The 23,458-nt window shown below is 42.9% G+C and overlaps 1 protein-coding gene across 1 annotated transcript; it reads left to right on the forward strand.

The window, feature by feature from the left end:
• Nucleotides 1-10,331: 10,331 nt before the first annotated feature.
• BMP10 (bone morphogenetic protein 10) lies at nt 10,332-17,093 on the forward strand. The gene is made up of 2 exons (XM_047781886.1): nt 10,332-10,810; nt 15,209-17,093. Exons 1-2 carry the CDS (start codon nt 10,477-10,479, stop codon nt 16,144-16,146), a joined length of 1,272 nt encoding a protein of 423 aa, XP_047637842.1. The 5' UTR covers nt 10,332-10,476; the 3' UTR covers nt 16,147-17,093.
• Nucleotides 17,094-23,458: the final 6,365 nt, after the last annotated feature.

Raw genomic sequence — 23,458 nt, forward strand, 5'->3', positions numbered from 1 at the left:
GGAGTAACAGCTGGGCGGGGTGTGTGTGCATATTTTGGAATTCTTTTTATCACAAATACGGTCATTTGGCTTTATTGCAGAACTCACTTGGGGGTGTCATCTTAGCTCAGTCAATGATTGCTACGTGATAAGACTGGAGAAATTTCCCTAAACGAAGTCCTACCTGTTTCTCTTCTTCAGCTCTCCACACTCCATTTAGCTGTTGGAATGGCTGTTTAAGTAATTCTGATGTTCTCCTTCACTAGAATTTCTTTTAGGTGCTGTTTTCAATCCAACTGCTCAAAATCCCCTAGAGGTTATTAATCAATGAGTCCTAAACACAAAACTTTTGACAGATAATTCACTCATACCAATTGTGGAGGGTATGTGAAGGATCATATAAATGGCTTTGGTCCCCTGGACTTCTACATCAGAACAAGCCTAATTGAAGGTGCTTATCTAAAATTCACTTAGTCATCTTCCAGTCATAGATTCACACTGCTTGGTAGGGATTGCCTGAGCTAAATTACTGTCTTCTGACATCATATGATTAGATTGGAATTTGACTCTGTAACCTGACCTTTTTCCATTGAAGGGAAGAAAGAAAAAGCGATTTTCTTGGGGGGTTAACTAAGCCTTTTAAGGCAAAAGTGACCATCTCTTTCTTTTTAGAAACCAGAAGTTTGACTGTAAATGGATCTGCTATTCCAACATTACCTAACGATCCTACATGGCTTCAAGTTTCTTTTTCTCTTTGTTCTCTGCATGGAATTTAATGAAGATGGGTCACATGCAGACTCTGATTTCACAAAGAAATGTAGGATGCTCAGCAACAGTTCTGTCACAAGACACTTAGGCTATCGCTCTGATACGGAAGACCTTCTCCAAGAAGCCCTTCTGGCATGCAACCTTCTGAACTTGTCAAGTGAAAGTCGTCAGAAAAGTGGCTGCCCACTGATAAGGCAGGTCTCAGCTATTTCTCTCTCCTTCCTTCTCTCTTTCTGCAGAGTGTCTGAGGCCAGCCAGACTGACCTCTTACGTTCCTTCCAACTTGGGGAGTCAACGATTAATAGGATTTGCCTCAGTGAAACATGAACTGGGGAGCAAGGGGTTACTCTGTCACATTCCAGATGGTTATACTGTCTCGGACTGTGACACTGACATTCAGAGACTGATTTGGCTGAGATGGATCGTTCTAATAAAACCACATTCTCCTCACCACTAGGTATTCATCATCTTGTAATAGTCACTTTCCTGGTTCAATAATATCATGAGTGGTTTGCCTTGACCTTGGAGTGCTCTAGGGAAGATCCTGGTAGTGATCACTCAGAGGAAGGATGTGTGTTTTTCCTTCAATATGTATGAACACCGAATTCTACAAATTAGGTCACCATATTTTCTTAAAGAAAGAAAGAAAGGAGACTCATGTTTTTTGCCCGTCCTTCTGAGAATAAGGACAGAATATTTGAAATCGGAATCATCTTAGGAAATCTAAAAATACATGCATGGAGGATTCATACAGGCTTTAGGGAAACCACTGAGTAGTCAGAGTACAGCCTAGTCCACCACTCTGTGCTTGAATTATGTGTATAATCATACAGTCAAGGTTTTATACCGGCATTCCTGTCGTGGCTCAGTGGAAATGAATCTGACTAGCATCCATGAGGACCCAGGTTCAATCCCTGGCCTCACTCAGAGAGTTAAGGATCCAGCGTTGCTGTGAGCTGTGGGGTAGTTCGCAGATATGGCTTGGATCTGGCATTGCTGTGGCTGTGGCGTAGGCAGCGGCTGTGGCTCTGATTGGACCCCTAGCCTGGGAACCTCCATATGCCTTGGGTGTGGCCCTTAAAAAGACAAAAAAAAAAAAGTTTTTATACTGGCACTCCTTGGAGATATTGCAGGTTTGCTTCCAGACCACCACAAGAAAGCAAATATCACAATAAAGCAAGTCACATGAAGTTTTTAGCTTCTCGGTGCATGTGACAATTATGCTTACACTATACGGTAGTCTATTAAGTGTGCAATAGCATTATGCCTAAAACAATGTGCATAATAGATATGAAGATACTTTATTTCTAGAAAATGTTAACCATCACCTGAGCTTGCAGCTTTTTGCAATAGTAACATCACCATAACAAATGTGATCACTGAAGAAGTTTGAAATGTTGTGAGAATTACCAATATGCGATACAGAGCCCTGAAGTGATCAAATGTTGTTGGAAAAATGGTGCCAATAGACTTGCTCTGGGCAGGGTTGCTACAAACCTATAAAAAATGCAGTGTCTGTGAAGAGCAATAAAGCAAAGCGGAATAAAAAGGGGAGGGGGAGGAAGTAGGAGAGACCTGGACTTGGTGGATGCAAGCCATTACATTTAGAGGGGATAAGCAATGAGGTCTTACTACACAGCCCAGGGAACTATATCCAGTCTCTTGGGATAGACCATGGTGGGTGATAATATGAGAAAAAGAATATATATGTATGACTGGGTCACTATGTTGTACCACAGGAATTGACACAATACTATAAATCAACTATACTTTAATAAAAATTTTTAAAAGAGAGCTATGCTCTATCATACCCTATCCCCCTTCTTAGAGTCCAGCTTTATGAACTGTCAGCTATTTAGACAAATCAGAGGGAAGAGTGCAAGAGGGTAAATTTGTTTTCTGTTTTTTGTTTGTTTGTTGCTTTTTAGGGCCACACCTCCCACATATGGAAGTTCCCAGGCTAGGGGTCTAATCAGAGCTGCAGCTGCCCACCTACACCACAGCCACAGCAATGCCAGATCCCAGCCGTGTCTGCAACCCACACAGCAGCTCACTGCAAGTGGGATCCTTAACCCACTGAGCAAGGCCAGGGATCGAACCTGAGTCCTCATGGATACTTAGTCAGGTTTGTAACCACTGAGCCACAACAGGAACTCCCAAGAGGGTGAACTCCCAAGTTCCCCCAGTGCATGAACTCAGGGCAATTCACTTAGCCCTTCAAACTTCAGCTTTATCTGTAAAACGGGGGAAACAAATTCTACCTTTCAGAGTGAGGCTCAGATAAAAAGTGCAAAATGGTTGAAACTGAGAGGGACTTAGGTTCCTGAGGCTATTCCCCCCCTCCCCCCAATGCATATCCGGGAGACCGGCTCTTCCTTGGCTCCTCACAGAGCGGGAGTTAAAGCAACTTGAAATCGACTCATTTTCTTCATGAAATAATTGCACATATTTGAGGATCTTCGTTTTTTTCCTCTGAGCTGCCGTCCAGATCTGAGTGTCTCGTGAGGTGCCAACGGCAGCTTATCTTGCTGAGAGTGTGGAATAAAACCTTAGCAGCCTCTGGTGTTAAAGGGCTTGACTTATCTCAGGGTGGTGGCAGGGCGCCCTGGCTGGGTTTGCTGCTTTGTCCTCGCACTCTGTATGGTTGCTTAGTGCAGCTGTCAAACACCTCTAGTGATCCTGAGAGCATGCTGACGGACAGTCTCGGCCGCTCCCAGGACATCCTAGGTCAGTGGGCATTTTCCTTTTCAGCATTTACTCCTTAAGAAGTTCATGCCCCAAAAAAGATTTTGTTAGCCTCAAAGAACCATGCAAATGCAAGTTAAGGTACATGTTTGGGGTTACGTGATGCAAACTATTACATTTAGAATAGATAAGCAATGAGGTGCTACTGTAGAGCCCAGAGAACTACATCCAGTCTCCTGGGATAGACCATGATGGAAGATAATATGAGAAAGGGAATGTATGTATGTTTGACTGGGCCACTTTGTTGTACAGTAGAAATTGACACAACATTGCAAATCAGCTATACTTTAATAAAATTTTTTTTAATTTAAAAAAGATACACATTGTGGAATCTTCTATAATATGGAAAGCTTGTCTCACTTGGTGAATAATTGTGTTTCTGAAAGGAGTGCGAAAGTCAGTGTAACAAACAATTTAAAATGTAATTGGTAACTCTCTGTTCCAGGGAACACCTGGTGAGTTTTTTTTAAGCTAATGATACCATTTTGCTAAGCTGGAATTTTATAGATAATATCATTTTACATACTTAAAAAAAAAACCCACAGTCCTTCTCTCTCTTTCTCTTTGAGCAAAGGGGGATAGGATAGTTATTATCTCTTTGTTATCTTCTATGGTTGAAGATAGCATGGGAGGCATTCATTCTTAGGATGAAAGGAGCCCTCCTCCCAAGACTTTTTGCTGCCGAGGGTTTCTATATCACCAAGACAAATGTTCAAAATTGCTCTGTCATATAAAGCCCTTCATTTATCTGGATATGATTTTTGCATCAAGAAAAAAGCAGGAGTTCTCATCGAGGCTCAGTGGTAACCAACCCGACTGGTATCCATGAGGACTTGGGTTCAACCCCTGGCCTCACTTGGTGGGTTAAGGATCCAGCATTTCCGTGAGCTGTGATGTAGATTGCAGATGAGGCTGTGATCTGGCCTTGCTGTGGCTGTGGCGTAAGCCGAGTGGCTACAGCTCCGACTCCACCCCTAGCCTGGGAACTTCCATATGGCATGGGTAGGACCCTAAAACCACAAAAAAGAAAAAGAAAGAAGAAAAAAAAAAGAATAAAGCAATCAATACTTCCAATAAATGATCCTGGCACCTTTTATCAAATCATCTATCTTTTCCCCATGTATTTGTGATGCCAGCTATTATATGTCAATTTTTCAATTTTGTGTGCAGCTTTCCCCCAACTCTTTTTCATTTTATTGATATAGTCTTAGAAACACACAACACTGCCTTGATTATTACTGATTTTTAATAGGTCTTGGTATTTGGTGAGAAAACTCTTCCCTCTAATTCTCTAAGGGTATCCTAAGTATTTTTTTTGGGGGGGGTGCTGCACCCATGGTATGTGGAAGTTCTTGGGTCAGGGATAAAAACTGTACCACAACAGCGACCCAAGCCACTGCAGTGACAATGCAGGATACTGAGTGAGGCCAGGGATCAAACCCCCATCTTCATGGATACTAGTTGGGTTCTTAATCCTCTGAGCCACAAAGGGAACTCCTTTTTATTTTTTTATTTTAGGAAGTTACTTCTGAGAAAAGTCTTGAATGGAGTGAGAGAGTGGCCATGTGGATAATCAGGGGAAGATCGTTTCAGGTGGAGGGAACAGCTGAAGCAAAGATCCTAAGGGAGTTCCTGTCGTGGTTCATCGGAAACTAATCTGACTAGTATCCAGGAGGACGCAGGTTCAATCCCTGGCCTTGCTCAGTGGTGTAAGTCATAGATGCGGTTAGGATCTTGCATTGCTGTGGCTGTGGTGTAGACTGGCAGCAACAGCTCTGATTCAACCCCTAGCCTGGGAACGTCCATATGCCATGGGTGCAGCCCAATAAAAAAAAGACAAAAAAAAAAAGGTCCTAAGATGGGAGCATGCATGAGATGTTTAAAGAATAGCAAGGAGGCAACCCAACATTGTAAATAAAGTCTACTCAATAAATTTTTTTTAAAAAAGCATAGCAAGGAGGCCTTTGGGGCTGGAGTAGACTTAGCAAGTGGCAGTGACATCAGAGAGACAATGAAGGGTCATGAAGACTTTGTAAGACTTTGTCTTTTTCTCTGAGTGAAGACAGTAGTGATGAGTTGATGTCATCTGAGGATCTGGCTGCCATGGTGAGAACAGACTGTTAGGAGGTGAGGGCAGAAGCAGCTAGTAGCCTGTTTGAATGGATGACAATCCAGGCAGGAAGTAATGTGGCCCAGATGGTCCCCAAGTATTTCTGAGACTGGCAGTGTGCTACGAAGAATAAATGTTATTTAAGCACTCTGAGTTTTTCTTGGACACACATTCCAAGCCAGCAAATAGAAATTTTAAAAACTCAGGTCTGGCTCCTCTGGGTTTCGTTTTTGAACAAGAGCCGGCTTGTAGTTGGTACACAGAGAAATCTTGTGGAATGAAAGACAACTACAAAGGCCAGAATTTTTTAAATTGCTAACAATTACTGATGATGATTTGCATGATAGGTCTTCTTGGACAGTGAGAGGATCATGTGGAAGGTTATTGAATTTGGAAGCTAAGGGATTATTTAAATCATATACATCAGAGGAGTTGAGATGAGGAGATGACTTCTGTGTGTCAGGACCTAAGAAGTGTGTGTCAGCACATGCATTAACCTCGGATAAGCAGCAACCTAAGTGCTGAGGGGTCAGGAGAGGCAAGGGAACTCCTCTCTTACTGAGAGTGTAGACTGGAAGATGGAGTTCATGAGAAATGCCACTGTCAAGGCAACTTCTAATCCTAGAGGGAGGTGTTGGGCGGACCATATCCGAGGAGAAGCAGAGGAGCTCTCTGATCCACCCTTGGGACGAAGGCACCCCCAGATGGTCCTCTAGGTCTGCCTACTCTGGGAAAGACTTGAACTGGAGAATGAGAGGGCAGCCAGAGAGTTAATTTAGTAGCAGGCAAGGAAATAATCAGAGCAAGTTACCCATCCTCATGTTGAGTTTGTAAATTCTAACAGCATTAGCTTGCAGAACTCTAGCTGAGGACGTCTTAGCAGAACTTAGATTCACCTATTATACATGGTACAGTACTATACACAGTACATATATAAGTAGTGTGTGTATACTGTGTATATAGTGTGTGTGTATACTGTGTACTGTGTGTATATATATATATAGCATATATATACTATACAGTGTGTATGTATAGTATATAGTGTGTGTATATATGCATGTACGTATGTATATGTGTGTGTATACACTATGTATATACTATATATATACTGTATGTGTGGGTGTATACTTTGTGTGGGTATATATATTTTATATATATATATATACTATACACAGTACATATACACATAGTGTACATATATACACACACATGTATGTGTGAGTATATACTATGTATATATTATATATATATATACTCTATATGTGGGTATATAACTATATATATACCAAATGTGTGGGTATATGTGTATATATAAAGTATACATATATATACACATGCTATACATAGTACATATATACATACTGTATATATACACGCTATACATAGTACATATATACATACTGTATATATACACACACATACATATGTGTGCATGTGTGTATATACACATATTAAATATACATATATGTATATGTGTACATACTATGTATATACTATATATATGCTATATGTAGTACATATATACCTAGTACATAGTAAGTAATTATGTCCTGCAAAAATCTCAGGGTATGCCCATAAGGACTGGTAAATAGCTGCTGCCCAAACCCTTCCTCCAGCATCTCACCCCACCATCCTCAGGATCCAGAGCTTAAGCAGCGAAGCAAAGGGACCCTGGGATCCTGCTTTGGATACACCTAGTATCTCTTTAGATTGGTCAGGACCTGTAACAGGTTTTGCCAAACATTTTTATTATCATTCCTGCAAAGTCATAGAATACACTATGTCTACAAAAATCAAGCTGGAGAAGGAATGGGGGAGATATGTGGACTTTTCAGAATCAGAGGAAAGTCATCAGGAAAAGCTAGAGAAAATCCTGGGGATAAAGAAACCCTGCAGCTAAAATGTAAAGGACTCCCCGGCCCCAAGAGTGAGGAAGTTGTGTCCCCTTCCTTCATGCCTGAAGTCCAATCTCCTGCCTTGTCCACCCAGCACAGGTGAGAAATTTAAGGACCTTGCATTTCAAGGAGTCATAGGCATTGAGATGTGGTTACAGACATTTTCCTATTCTATCTTTAAGTCAGCCCAAAAGATAAACATTTGGGATCGGGTCACTGGTCTGAATATTTAACTCCATTGCTACTCTAGCACTGAGTAAGTGAAATCTCAATTGCTCATCTCACCCCTGAGAATGTACAGAACCAGAACTCCGAAAGGCAGGATGCCCGACTCTCTGCCTGACCTCTGAAACCAGTGCACATGGGTTATAAGTACCGTCACTTATTCAGCTGTCCTGTGGCAGTTACACGCACATGCCTGCCATTCAGAGATTTGGAGTGTGCATTGACATCGGTGTGTGTGTTTGTGAAGATAAATGGGTGCTTGTTTTGATGCAGGGCATGACACAAGGGCCCTGCTATTACACTGTCAGGAACCTCACGGTAAAGCCCATAGGATGGGTTATGGCCCTGGACTCGCTCGCTTGTAGACCTGTTCAGGGTATAAGCTGTTTTCAGCCTACAATTTTCTTTTTTCTTTTCTTTCTTTTTTTGGCTGCGCCTTCAGCATGTGGAAGTTCCCTGGGCCAGGGATCGAACCTGAGTCAAAGCAGAGACCTGAGTCACTACAGTGACAACACTGCATCCTTAACCTGCTGTGCCACAAGGGAACTCTGCAATCATCTTTTTAACAAAGGAACAGAAGCTTTCCCTGAAATAGAGCACTGACTCAAATCAACAACGATTAAGTAAATGAACGATTTTGTGGAGGGATTTCCTTCCCCCAAAATATAGAATAGATAACTGTCAAGGGCCTGCTGTAAAGCACAGAGAAATCTACTTAATATTCTGTAATAACCTATATGAGAAAAAAAATGAAAAAATAACCAAAATCAGAATAAAATAAAATATTATATATATAAAGCTGATTCCATTTGTCATACACCTGAAAATAAGACACCACTGTAAGTCAACTATACTCCAACAAAATTGTAAGAAAATACAGCCCTATTTCTGGTAGTTCAAAAAATTGCTGTAAAAAATGTGCATTTTAGGAGAAGGAAGAATCAGAAGATGACTATAAACCTTAGGGAGTATAGAAGACAAAAAAGGAAAATGGAGTTACTGTAGTTATCCTATTGGGGTAAATGTAGGAAAAATTAACTCAGAAACTAAAAGAATATTCAGGTGCACCAAATATATAGTTCACAGCCCTCTGAGCACAGCACAAGGGCATATGCACTGAACAAGTCAGGGAGACACCAGGCCCAGAGCCTCAGCAGGAAAAACAGCCCCCGAAGTTGTCCACAGGACCATCCTGACACACTCTGAGGCTACAGCCACTAATGAGGGTTGAAAAGTGAGATGACCTTGGTGTGTCTTTCCCTGCACCAGACACACAATTCCACCACTGTTTTTCAGATCAAAGCTTTTGGCCTTTTTCACCCGCCTAATATGTTGTTTGCCAAGCTTTCACTGAAGCCATGTGATGAATTTGATTTAACCATAAAGATGGCTTTAGCAGAGATTTTGGTGATCTTAATAATTCGTCATTCCAGTGAAGGACCTGAGGTCCACATCCAGCCGCACGCTGTTGCCTGTCTTCTCCTGACTGTGGGTGCCCGGGCAAAGGGCTGGGCTGGAGCTATAGCCCAGGGAACACTGGTTAAAAGGTCTGATTGTTGGGAGTTCCCATTGTGGCTCCGCAGCTTATGAACCCACCTAGTATCCATGAGGATGCAGGTTCGATCCCTGGCCTTGCTCAGTTGGTTAAGGATCTGGTGTAGCCAACAAGCTGCAGTGTAGCTCACAGACAAGCCTTGGATCCCTCATTGCTGTGACTGTGCTGTAGGCCGGCAGCTGCAGCTCTGATTCGACCCTTAGCCTGGGAACTTCCATATGCCGCAAGTACAGCCCTAAAAAAAGCAAAGGTCTGATTGTTTTCTTGTTTCATAAGTGTCAGACTGCCTGGATTCAAATCCTGGCTCCATCACTTTGTCACTTTGTGACCTCTGGCAACGTATTGAAACTTAGTGACCCATATATGCCATGGGGATAATAATAGTGTCATTATAGGAAGCACATTTGGCGATATATACAAAGTACTTAGCACATTGCCTGTTCGTAGGAAAGCACCTAATAAATCTTAGCTGCTGTAATAATGAAGCACTTGCCCTATTTTTCAAAAGCCATTTTAGCCTGATCAAGTCTGTACAAAAAAGGCTATTGATGACAAAGTTTTTACTCTCTTCTTTCTAATAATGTCAGCGGCTAAAGATTTCTGTAAGTTCATTTGTATCTATTAACTTAACTTGAAAACGCTGGAGATTTGGTCTTTCTTCGGAGAGATTTATGTGAGGATGAAAGGGCCCTCACTTGCATTAAACCGTATCGCCACCCATGTGCATTATGTTGATTCTTAATATCTATTATCTGCATGTGTGACACTGAACCATGTAAAAGCAAAATGTAGGTGCTTCTGCCAAAAGGAAGTGGATTCAAAGGAGGAGAAGCAGAGCCTTTGCAAGAAGAAAACTGTCCTATCTCTCAGCCAGTGTCAGAATGTGGAAATGTTTACAAAATGCTCATTAAAAGAAAAAAGGATTGCAAGATAGAAACAAAATCTGGTGCACAAGTTTACACTAGGGAGATAAGAAAGGCTAGGCCCCTATGGGGGATTTTGTTATCCAATTACTGCAACCTGACTTTTGGTGTTGGGGGGTGTGTGTGGGAAGAGTGGCGGGGGGAGGGAGAGAGAAGGGAAGTTTCCAAACTTGTCTCCAGTGACAGGAGACATTTATGCTCTGCAAGATAAAACTGCCACTTAGAGCCCAGGAGCGCTAAACCTTCCTGGGCTGGCCTTGGGGCTCGAGCAGAGCTATGGGTTTCCTGGCCCTACAGCTGTGCGCGCTCTCCTGCCTGGTGGCTGCCTGGGTTTCTGGCAGCCCCATCATGAGCCTGGAGCAGTCGCCTCTGGAAGAAGATATGCCACTCTTTGACGATGTCTTCTCAGAGCAAGATGGTGTCGACTTCAACAGCCTGCTCCAGAGCATGAAGAACGAGTTTCTCAAGACATTGAACCTGTCTGACATCCCGATGCAGGACTCAGCCAAGGTCGACCCCCCCGAGTACATGCTGGAACTCTACAACAAATTTGCCACAGATCGGACCTCCATGCCCTCTGCCAACATCATTAGGAGTTTCAAGAATGAAGGTAGGTTGACGTTTTACTGATGAAATCTGGCTTTGCGTTTTCAGAAGCACTAGGTAAATGGACCATGCAAGGGAGGGATACAGATAAAAGTGAAAACGTCTGTAGAGGGGTGTGTGTGGACACAGACACACAGAAACAATGTACAGTGTGTTCTGTAACGTCTTCATTTTCCAAATGGCATTAAAAGGGATTAAAGAATATCTTTTTATCCAGAGTTGTAGGGTGTCTGCCATTTTGACCTCATCATTGGGCCTTTAAAATTTTTCAATTTGGACGGCAGGTCATAAAAGATGTTAATGTTAGTCTACCACCATACTTCTGCCCTTTTCCCAGATAGGCCTCAGTTCCATTTGGCTTTTAATTGACCACAGTATTTGTCAGCTTCTGAAAATGATGAAAGTAGACAAAATACAGAAAGTGGCCGTTTGTGTTTCCCTCAACCTTTGGGTGAGTTTCCATTCTGGGACCTGATGTAAGAAGTGTTCAAACAGAATGGAAACGTATGTTTTCGAGATTCTTCCTAAAGTTCTGTTTCTTTGATGTGACGTGTATATCCTTGAAGCCCTGTGTATAGTTTCCGGGAAGTGTGCAAGGCCCAATTAATGATCCGGCTTATTGTGTGTCCTTACAAAAAGCAAAGCACAAGCTTAGATATCAGTGGGAAAAATGTGTTTTCTTCCCCTCCCTAGATCCTTATGAAGTCCTAAATCTAAGGATCTAGCAAGGTAATTCTTTGTTTAATAGGATGCAAGTAGTCAAGATTTTTGTGGCTAATATCAAATACTCGATTCCAATATGGGTGGTGGGTCCAAAGAAAGCAATTCTTCACAGTTACCAATTATGCTTTTATAGTCATTAACCAGGTGCAAAAGGGGGTTTGAGTAGATGTTGGCCAAATGTTCTTGAAAGCAAAAAAGGCAGTGGCAAAACAACAGTACAGGATTTGGATTTTTGAGACAGGCCTGACTTTGTCAATGTGGATAATTAGCTTAATTTCCCTGAACCTCTATTTCTTCATCTGTAAATTAGGGATAATATTCCTACATAACAGAGTTGAGTGATTTCAAAGAGGTTATGAGTAAGAAAACACTGAATTTACTATGAAGTGTTGAACACTCGCTAGCGATCATTAATGAATTCCTTAAATTCTAGGTATTGGAGGAAATGTTAAACAGGCATTAGCCAGTCCTGGGGATAACTATCTGCCTTTAAAATTCAGGTGGCTGCCAAAATGTTAAATATTCAGGAACATATTGGAAATATTACTTAGGAACATTTAGTAACATAATGGAAATGACCAGCTGAAGTTACCGATTCCTTTTGGAGTCAGTCTGAATTGAAAATCAACAGCCTTCTCCCTGGGATGTTTTGGATGCTGAGCCCTGGGTGGCTGAATCAGGGTGTGGATGGGAAGATGTTCACATCCCCAGGGGAAAATAGGAGCTTTTCCGTTCTCATTTCTCCTATGGAGGATTTGGATGGTCCAGGTCAGGAAGAGGAGTTTTCAGAGCTTCTTATTTCTCATGATCAGTGAGGACAGGGCAAACTTCTTAGGGGACAAGCCAGCTGCCCGCACCTCTGCCAGAATCCATGGGTGAAAATGCACAGCCCGAGGTCATGCATCCTGCTGGCTGACATTGTCTCTCTTTGATTCTTTGCGTTGACTCAGTGCAGCTCCCTAAGAGACAGCAACACGGAACAAAACCTCCTCCAAATCTAACTAATCAGAGGAAAAGGAGCGCTGCTTCCAAGGTGAAAAATATGCTACTTCATTTCCTACCACTGCTTTGATTTCACCTTGTCATCTTGGGGAAATCAGTTCTCTGCATTGAGGCTTGATTTCTTCCAGAATAGCATGAACACAGTAGCAATGTATGCATTATAGGCTCATTGTAAGAGCTAAATAAAACAATTTGCAAAGCACCTGGCACATGGCATTTGCTCAACAAATATTAGTTCCTTAACCTGAAATGTAATGCCTCCATCTAGTATTGTATTTGCACATGAACACTGAATTTACTTTTTTTATCAGCTTTATTGAAGTATAATTGACATTCAATGAACTTCACATATTTAAAGTGTAGAAGTTGATAGGTTTTGATAGGTTTTGACCAATGTAAGCATCCATTGGAGCCATCATCACAATCAAGAGTGAGCATATTCATCACCACCAAAAGTTTCCTTGTGCTCCTTAGCAATCCCTTCCTCCCACGACAGCGAGCTTTTACTCTGCATTGTTCTAGTTAATGGAACAACTAGTCTACTCCCCTATTTTTGGTCTTCTCACATGTCCTGTCCAAGGGGTGTCAGGTTTCCTCCATTCCTATAAGAGGGGACAACCACCCAATTACTTGATGTAATAAGGACAAATGTCATTCCTATAAACTAATTTGGTCTGATGCCCAGAATCATCACTGAATCAATATTTTTAAGGTGCTACCTCTGTTTAAAGCATCGTGGTAGATTAGAGGTGTGGAGGGGAGTTTAAACTGTAGTATCTATCATTATGATGACAATCTAGTTGGAAAGATTTCCACTCATAAAGACAACTGAAAAACAGGGACATAAATGGCGAAGTCACAGGAGAGATATAGAGAGTAAATAATCAAATTACCCAGGTGGGAGTGAACATCCAGGTAGGGAGGTGAGGAAGGAAGGTCCCACAGGGAGTGGTCACAGCTGGATAGATGGAGATGAGGGGATAGAGCTTTCCAAGGGTCAGAAGAACAGATCCAAAGGTACAATATACACTAAAGCAGACAAGTGTTTTGGTGAAGTGGTAAATGTATCAGTCTACTCTAAAGGAGACTTTGTTTAATCTTTGCTTAAAAGATTTGTTTAATCTTTCAACAAATATTAATTGATCAATTGCAATGTTCCATGCTGTAGAGGATGAATGGGATCAGGAGGTGAAGACCTGGTTAGAGCTAGTTTTGAGAGCCATGCTAGGGAGTTCAAATTCATTCCATTGACCATTGTTCCCCATTGACAGCATATGAGATGATTTTAAGTGGTACCCAGAGGAAACTGTCAATCGTGTGAAATCATTACATATTTTTGTTAATGTGGATTAAAAAAAATTGACGTAACTCTCACCCCAACCCCTCATTTCGTGAATACTGTTACCTAGGACAAGTCTAAAAGAGGAAGCAAGCATTCAAATAATCAGATCAAGTTAAAGAAAAATATTAAAGAGTACAATCTGGAACAGCAACCCCACTGAAATCAAGAATTGGGTATACAGTTGGGGAAATGCTGCCAAAGATGATGGGGGAAGCCCTCAAGTGGTGGTCCTTAACATCTGTGGTGTCATGGAACCTTTTGATTGATGACAAATGTCTTCAGGGATTCCTTGTAAGCAGGTGTTACCTGGGCAAGTGTATGGGAGCTTGGGACTCCGAAAAATTCTCAGAGAGGAAGTCAACCTAATATTTGGAGGCATGCTTCTAAAACTAAAGGACCTTTAAAATTTTATTTCATAAACATTCTGAGTGATTCCTACAGGCAGTACTTCCATACCAGGTGCTAAGGATATACAACTAAAGCAGTCAGTCTATCCCCAAGGTTCATTTCCCCACCCCCATTCTTCCTTATGGAGGACCACCACCCCAGGTTCAAACTCCCTTAAACTCCCTTAGTTTTATGGCTCTCTTGTTGACCTTGCCAGGCTTTGGTGTCTAGAGCAAGGGTCAGCAAACTTTTTCTGTAAGAGGGCAGGCAGATCGTAAATGTTTTAGGTTTTGTGGGTCGTGATCTCTGTTGAGACCATTTAACGCTCCCATCATAGCGCAAGGGTAGCCACAAACACAATACAGAAACAAATGGGTGAAGCTGCTTTCTAGTGACATTTTATTTCCCAAAACAGGTGGCAGGCCTGCTGTTGTAGCTAGGTTTACCAACCCCGGGTCTCAGTGGATGTTTTTCAGGAACACTCTGACTATGTGGCAAGTACATTCCATGGCAAGTACAAACATGAAAAGCCATGACATCCTCATCCTCGAACTTCAAGAACAGAACCACCACCACACGTCTCATGTGATAGCTCCTCACTGGTTAGAAAAATCAGGGGCTCAGATGCACAATCTCCATGGTCCCTCCCAGTTCTATTATTCAGTGGCTGATAAGATACTCAAGCAAGGCTGGGTACATTTTCTCTTAGTCATTAAGTGGCCATTTTCCATTTTAGTCTTGGCAGCTTAACTCAGTCTGGTGTTGGACACTTGACCTTCAGTATTTTTTCTTAGAGAATGCTAACACTGTGTTTGTTTTCATGGATCTTCCCTCATTCTCTGCAAGCTTCCTGAATGGACAGGGCCTCTTACCGCATCTGTTTTTATAAATCAGCATCTGTTTTACTTGGCGACGTCCTGCAAGTCTGTCTTTTTTTTTTTTTTTCAGATCTGTATTCCCAACCTGTCAGTTTTAATGGGCTCCGAAAATACCCTCTCCTCTTCAATGTGTCCATCCCTCACCATGAAGAGGTCACCATGGCTGAACTCAGGTTGTACACCCTGGTGCAAAGAGATCGCCTGATGTATGAAGGCGTGGACCGGAAGATTACCATTTTTGAAGTACTCGAGAGCCAAGGGGACCATGAGGGTGAAAGAAGCCTGCTGGTCTTGGTGTCAGGGGAGATCTATGGAACCAACAGTGAGTGGGAGACTTTTGATGTCACCGATGCCATCAGGCGTTGGCAAAAGTCAGGGTCATCCACCCACCAGCTGGAGGTGCACATCGAGAGCAGGCAGGGAATGGAGGACGCTGGCAGGGGACAACTGGAAATAGACATCAGTGCCCGGAATAAGCATGTCCCTTTGCTTGTTGTGTTTTCCGATGATCAAAGCAGTGAGAAGGAGCGGAAGGAGGAACTGAGTGAAATGATCGCCCATGAGCAATTTCCAGAACTGGACAACCTGGGTCTGGGTGGTTATTCCAGTGGACCTGGGGAAGAGGCTTTGCTACAGATGAGGTCAAACATCATCTATGACTCCACAGCCCGTATCAGAAGGAATGCAAAGGGCAACTACTGCAAGAGGACCCCGCTCTACATCGACTTCAAGGAGATTGGCTGGGACTCTTGGATCATCGCCCCACCCGGCTACGAAGCCTATGAATGCCGTGGTGTTTGCAACTACCCCCTGGCAGAACATCTCACCCCCACGAAGCATGCGATTATCCAGGCCTTGGTCCACCTCAAGAATTCCCAGAAGGCTTCCAAAGCCTGCTGCGTGCCCACCAAGCTGGAGCCCATCTCCATCCTCTACTTAGACAAAGGTGTCGTCACCTACAAGTTTAAATACGAAGGCATGGCCGTCTCTGAATGTGGCTGTAGATAGAAGAGGAATCCTTTGGCTTATTTAATAACTGTAAATGTGTATATTTTGTGCTCCTATTTAATGAGATTATTTAATAAGAGTGTACAGATCATAGAGGCTTGCTGCCTTAGGGAACGTGACAGGAAGGTTTGTCATAGGAAATGCATACTCTACAGTCTAGTCCCTTCCAATCTGTTTCTCTCTGGACTTGCCATTTCCTGGCAATGCCATCTCCAACAGCAAGCCCACACTCCTTGCCCTCTATGTCATCTTGAAAGCAACACCCCTAAACAGAAATACAGTGTCGAGAGGTAGATATTTCTGGATGTATTTGTGTACATAGATCAACTCATAACACCCTTTTGGTTCCATAGGGGCAGAGTTCACGCACACATGAATGACCCAGTCAAATGCGTCTGTGTTGAAACCCACTGGTACGTTCCCAGTCACCTCTTCTCTGAGTAGGATTTACATCAAGATCAATTGCCCCCGGAATTTAACCATCCTAGGATGTATTGCATTTCCCAGGTACTATTGGAAATGTAGATGTAGCCTTTGTCAGTTGAGTTTCTGCCATTATTCAGAGCAGCAGGGCCTGGTAAAGGAGGTGGCATGGTTCGGGAAGGGCTTCTTGGATACAGAAACCAAATGGCCTCAAGAGGCAGTTGCCTCAAGGGACAACAGCAAAGAGTGAGCCCAGGCGGGAGCAAGGTGCTCTAGAGGGCAGTGCCTGGTCAAGAAAGGAAACCAGAGGGGACTTTAGGCTGACATTGGTTCCCGAGGCAATAGAAAGCAAGGCCATGTGGGTGGGCCTTTATGGCTGCAGAGGGTAACGGAGGGTGGGAAGGGGCAGAGGATAGAGATGCTAACCTAGGATGTGTTTATAAAATTCTAAGCAGTTCTAACTGGAGAGTTAAATATTTTGGACACAATAAAATTATCACAGCCCAAGAGGAGGAAAACCAGAAGGCATCTGTTTGTTGGACTCTTCACTTCGTACTCTTTTTCTTCAAGTCTTCATACTTCTCCTTCGCCTCTGAACCTCTGCCCTGCTTACTTCCACCTTTCCCCTTCCCTCTCTTTTTCCCCCAGCACCTTGTATCCTTCTCTCATTCCCACATCCCCTGTCTTCCCTGGTCTTCCTTGCTCCTCCCTGGAAAGCATTTTCTCTTAGGACAAAAGGAGTTAGTGCTCTAATTTCTAGAATTCCCCCTGAAGGTTGATTGCTATTATCTTTTTATATTAGCAATTTAGTTGATTGCTAATATCCTTTATAAAATGTTTTCTTTGTGAGGAATTCTTGAGAATTCTGTACAAAAGAGAATCAGAGTCAAAATGAATGCACTTGGATTAATGAATTAATAAATAGATACACAACAAAATGACTTGAAAGCTAAGCCCACATTTGGAAATCAGATTGGCCCCATGGTAGGAAACCTGTAGCCTTCCCATCCTTCCCACTCTGTAGTCTTTCCATTTGGAAAGTGTCCAGGACTAAGGGACTGTGAAATATACCTGATGAGCAGAGTCCAGGCATCTGCCCAGCAATTGGCCAGTTGGAAGGATACTGAGACTCTGGCTCTGTCCCTGTGCCAACCCCCCCACCACTCCCAGCCCAGGAGGGACTGAAAGCGTTGCTCAGGGAGGACCAGGGCAAAGGGTTTCTCAAACTGTTCTGACACCTCCAGGCAGATGACACAAATGGTCCAAGCTAGTGGGGAATGTGGTTTCAGGTACATTGACCCCACCACCACCACCACTGGGTGCTGCAATTTTTTTCTCTTTACCCCAGGAAATCATCAACCTCTCTTTTGCAAACCTCTGGGGTCATAAATACATCTTGCACTAGAAAATAGGGGAAAGGGAAGCTATTTTGAAAGACATTTGGCCCAGTGTGGACCTCAGCTCTGCACATCTATTGTTTGCTGGTGAATATCATTGCCCCTAGAAGAGTGGTATTTTGGACATCAGTATATAGAGAGGGACTGACAATTTGAGATAGTCATGCAACTCAGAATCATTCATTCATAGAATACCCTCCATAGAAAATGGGGTGTGTGTGTGTGTGTGTGTGTGTGTGTGTGTGTGTGTAACTGGTTTTATAGAGCCACACTTAGTGGTCCTCGGTGGAATGTGGTACAACTTTTATATCCATATACTCACCATATACTCACTTGCTCTACAGTACTCATCTTTTCTAAAAGACACTGTAAGAGACAGCCAGTAAGACCTTGGTGGAGAGGGATTGGTCTAGTTAGATTAAAAAATCAAACAAACTTTTCTTAATATGTAAAACATTTAAGACAGTGGTAGGTTGGTGAACTCTTTATAACCAGCAATGATGGGGTAGGGGAGAGCTCTGATTTGTGGGTTTATATGATGTGAACACCCTCTCCATGGCCCATTTTAAGCTACCAATGGGATGTCAGCCAGCTAGAAAAATTCCCAAAAATGTAACAGTAGCCATGCCTGCCAGCTCCTATACCCGCCTGCTAATAGCACACTTATATTAGAAACCTAAAGGCTCTGCTTTCTACACGTCCTCGGCTTGGTCCTGCCAGGTTCCTGGAGAAGCCTTGTCTTGAGCCCTTATAATCACCCTTCCATTAAAGAGACGTGAAAATCTCGGCTGTTGGCAACCAGAGTGCCCATCCAGATGCTTCTCCTTTTACCACAGTCCAGGTGTAAACATGCATTTCTAAGATTGCCTTCCACCCTATGGGAAGAGAGTGCAGAAAGCCCCTTGTTGGTTATTTAAATGTTGCTAGGGGCATTCTTTTTCTGGCTTTCTTCTCATCAAAAAATGAAAACACACCAAATAATAGTGGACCCTTCCCAGCTCCCCCAGGCCTCCTGAAGCATACCTGCAACTCCCCAAATCACTGAATTAATACCAAGCCAGGAAGGCGTCAGATCCTTAGGAAAGTAGAATTCACTACTGGGTTCTCTGGCCATAGACCTTTGCTATATCCCACACCAGCTTTTTTTTTTTTTTTGACACTTTTCTGGCTGAATTAATTATCACTGAAGTTGATAAATAGTAATGACTCTTGAGGAGAAGGCTCTGTGAGGGACTTTGGCAGCCAACAACCAAAATATTCATGTACAAGTTTCTAGGTTTCCTACTATTTATTGATGGATATATTTATTTTTGTAATATAGTGTAGAATACCAAATATTTTATTTTTTATGTTTGTGATTCCCTCTTGGATCAAAGAGTCTTTTGTGCTTTTCCAAGTGTATCTTCCCCTGAGAAGGACTCTTTTTACAACGTATGGCCTATATTTTCTTCTCTCGGCCTCAACATTTCCTGGTAGCTTGAGAAGCCTTGCCATAAGCTTGCCGTGACTTTGTATATTTGTATCTTGTAGGCATGCTGTGAGCCCCTCGGAATATTTACCGATTTGTAAATAGGATGGTTTTCACTCCAGCGTAGGGGTTCCAGAAAAAAATCAACCAATGAATGTCATTCTGATGAGCTGACATTGTCATTTTACGGTGAGAGGCAAATGTTAGGCTGTGAGGAACTGTGACTGCTGCTCAGTGAATGGAGACAATATTTAATTGGGGCCTTTCTGCTCCCACACTGGGTGCCCCCCCACGACTGACTGTATCCATCACCTTCACTAACCCACCAATTCAGAGACCTGATTGGACAAATCCATTTGTCATTTTCTCCCCCCTGTCTTTTTTAAGGCCGCACCCATGGCATGTGGGATTTCCTGGGCTAGGGGTCGAAGCAGAGCTGTAGCTGCCTGCCTACCCCTCAGCCACAGCAATGCCAAATCCAAGCCATGTCTGCAACCTACACCAGAGCTCACGGCAACGCCGATCCTTAACCCACTGAGCGAGGCCAGGGATGGAACCCGTGTCCTCATGGATGCTAGTCAGATTTGTTTCCACTGAGCCACGATGGGAAGTCTGACAAATCCATTTGTAATTGGATCAATGACTCTATAAATGTGAAAAATCTTAATTTAGTGATTTCCCCAAAGAATCTGCCTCAAAGTACCTACTTCTTTCCCTGTGCATATTTTTTTTTTTTTGGTCAGGGAAATTCATGGTAAATATTTTCCCCAGAACTGCTAGTAAATATTTTAGTATTCTTTGGAATCTTTTTTAAGGAAAAGATATCTTCATTGAAAGGAGTTTTACATTTGACTTCTTACTGGACACATCCACTGACCATCAAGTTCAGCAGTGTTTTAGCAAAGCCATTTGCAATTTGTCTGTAACATCGAGGGGATGTTGCCCTTTTTAAAGACTGCATCTTTTTGTAGCGTCATCGTGGGTTCTACTTAACCCTTTTCTGATCTGGTAAAAAAAAAAAAAAAGCAATGCTTCTGTGACTTTGTGCATTTTCTTGCCTCCAATGAGGACATTTGGTTTCACACATTAGGTGAGAGGAAAGTAGATAACACTGTGTAAGAACAGCGTAAAAGGGTGTTTCTGGATGTGGAAATGTATCCATAAATTAATAACCCCATCAAGGAATGACCATTTGTTGTGAGCAGCATGTTTCTGTCACACTCATGGGCACTAGTTTTGTGAGTGTCTGGCCTGATCGCAGTGGGGATGCAGACAAACTTGTGCCCACCTAACAAGCCTCTGCAAATGTAGAACATTAACTAATCCCAGGGTCACACCGGCTCAGCTGAAGCATGTTCATGTTCTCTTGTAAAACTGTGTCCAAAGTTACATAGTAACTATTTGACTGAAGTTGGAAATAAGCATTTCACACTGTGGTCACAGGCAACCTGTGTACATTCAGAATCATCTTGTTAAATAAAATGGAAAAATTATTTTGACCATAATAACGTGCAGCTTATTTTTCCTTGAGATAAAATCTTTTCTGCTTCCTTAATTTTTTTTTTTTTAACATTTCTGATTCGTGGCCTCTGCAGATGTAATAAAGCTTCCTGCTATGTCAGCAGAGCATGGTCTGAAGAAACGATGAGTTGGTTTCGGCTTCTAAGTGGTCTCACCAGAGGGAGTGTGTGGATGGTTTTCCCATTCCCCACAACATTCTGTAAATCCCAAGAATGCCAGAGACATGGAAAGAAAATGAAAGTAGATCCTCTTTGTCAATATTTGAGAAGCAGTTCTTTGAGTTTGGAATGAGGCAGATTGGAAAGAAATTACTTTGGGTTTCACAAAGGAAGAAGTCTGAGGTTAAACGTGTCAAATGTTTTGAAAGATCACATAAGAACAAAGAAATGACCATTGGAAGACCTATGTCATGTGATGCAGAAAAAGCAGTTATTTTTCAATATTTACCTTCGTGGGAGTGTTCCCAGAACCTTCACTGTTCCAGAACCCTGCGCATATTCCTATTGCCCCAAAACCAAGACAATCCAAGGTAACACAGACCTCTCTCTCCACTCCCAAGTTCACCTGAGCATCTGAAGAAAAAAAGCAATTACTTTGGGAAACATATTCATGCTAAATTTCGCTGAAATTTGATTATTGAACCTTTATAGAATCTCAGGCTTAGGAAGGGAATCATGAAGTTATATGAAGGCCACTCCCTCCAACGTCCCAGGAAAGCACTTTTCATCTTTTCTGCAAATATTCATGATGAGAAGAGAACACACCACCTTCTTAAGGGCACCCAAGACGTGCTAGATTGGTTGCCTTGATTACACTCACTTCATCAAATAGGCTAGGGCCTTCTGCACATGAGTTACATAGGGCAGGAGAGAGAAAGCTGACCAGAAAGTTACTAGAATTTTTCCTTATATGGAACAGAAGTCTCTCCTGGTGTCCTTAAGTTTCTCAGTTCTCAATTTTTTTTTTTTTTTTTTAGATCATACCTGCAGCATGCTTTGGAAGTTCCTGGGCCAGGGATTGAACCCACGCCACAGCAGTGACCCAAGCACAGCTGTGACAATGCCAGATTCTTAACCCACTGAGCCACTCTTGGGGCCGCACATATACCTCTAATTCATCTGCATGACAGCCCCTCCGGTTTGCAAACAGCTCTTCCGTCCTTCTGGATCCGCTGTCCTCCTTTTCCTGCAAAAGCATGTATTTAAACATAGGGCCAAAAAGAGCAGGCTCCCTCAGTTGGATGAAAACAGAAGGAAGGCTCGCCCCCAGGCAAGACTCAGGGCCTCAGGGGGTGATAGGCCCACTGAGCAAACAGACACAGCTGCCTGTCCTGGAAGGAAGTGTTCACTCTTCTGGCAGAATGGGGGATTTGAAGGACATAGAGACAGTCCCAGGTGGGCGGAAATTCCTCCCATCAGACACTCATCCCACACCTCTTCTGGAGGGAATCCTCCGGTGGGCTGGCTGGCAGGCTATATCTGGCAAGTGCTCCCGCAGGAAGACAGCCCCTATCCCCGCAGTATCAGGAGAATTGATAAGAGCAGGATAAGAGTTCCAGCCGTGGAGGAAAGGGAATGAGAACTTGAAACTGAGAAAGCCTGGAAAACCATTCTTAGGACGTGACTTGGAGTCAATGTATTCACCCTCATCTGTCAATAATTCCATCTCGGGGTGTCTCTCCCAGGATGGAGTCTGGATCTATTCTTCATGTGCGGTCAGACCTGAGCTGGGCAGCATAAGACCAGCCACTCCGGTTCTAGGAGTTTCTCATCTTCTGATACAACCTGGCATCGATTTGGGCAAACAGGGCTGTAAGTTACTGGGAGGATCGTTTGTTTACAAAGTAAGAGGAAAAAAAAAAACATTTTCAGAGCTTAGATCATATGCTCACTAGCGTTTACAGAAACTAATAGTGCGCCTAATGTGGACGGATCTTTCTGGTGTTGTGGGAAAACAATGCCAGCAGAGGGACGGCATGTGACTCCGGTCACATGGATGAGAGGCCACTTTTGTGCAGAAGTGACTATTTGTAAATAAGGGGCGTATTTGGAGAAGGTGAGAGCTTGTTAACTTGGGTGGTTATAAATGGCTTATGTGATTATCTTCAACTCACTCTCCTGAACTGTCAGTTTACAAGAACCAGTTCCTGCCCTGTCTCAGCCTCCCTCAGACCATTCACACAGACCCAGAGAAGCTCATCTCCTCCCAAGAAGAAAGCCCAGTAACACACACACATCCCAACCCATTTTTACTCTTCATTGTGATTGTGAGAGTCTTTAGAACTTAAATGTGAGTTAGGCCACTCAGCTCAAATTTAGAGTCTTTGGTGGGAAGTATGAAGCTCTATTGTCAAAACAGGATTCGGCAGGTGTTTCCATTGTGGCTCAGCAGGTTAAGAACCCGACTAGTATCCATGAGGATGTGGGTTTGATTCCCTGGCCTCCCTGAGTGGGTTAAGGATCCAGAGCAGCTACAAGCTGTAGTGTAGATCGAAGATGCCACT

Source organism: Phacochoerus africanus, chromosome 5, assembly GCF_016906955.1.
Source record: "Phacochoerus africanus isolate WHEZ1 chromosome 5, ROS_Pafr_v1, whole genome shotgun sequence".
Taxonomy (NCBI): Eukaryota; Metazoa; Chordata; class Mammalia; order Artiodactyla; family Suidae; genus Phacochoerus; species Phacochoerus africanus.

What these genes read in the sequence shown, in the direction of transcription:
- BMP10 (XM_047781886.1), top strand. Translation starts at nt 10,477, where the DNA reads ATGGGTTTCCTGGCCCTACAGCTGTGCGCGCTCTCCTGCCTGGTGGCT. An exon ending in TAGGAGTTTCAAGAATGAAG is followed by an intron (nt 10,811 to 15,208) that starts GTAGGTTGACGT and finishes TTTTTTTTTCAG; the next exon opens with ATCTGTATTCCCAACCTGTC.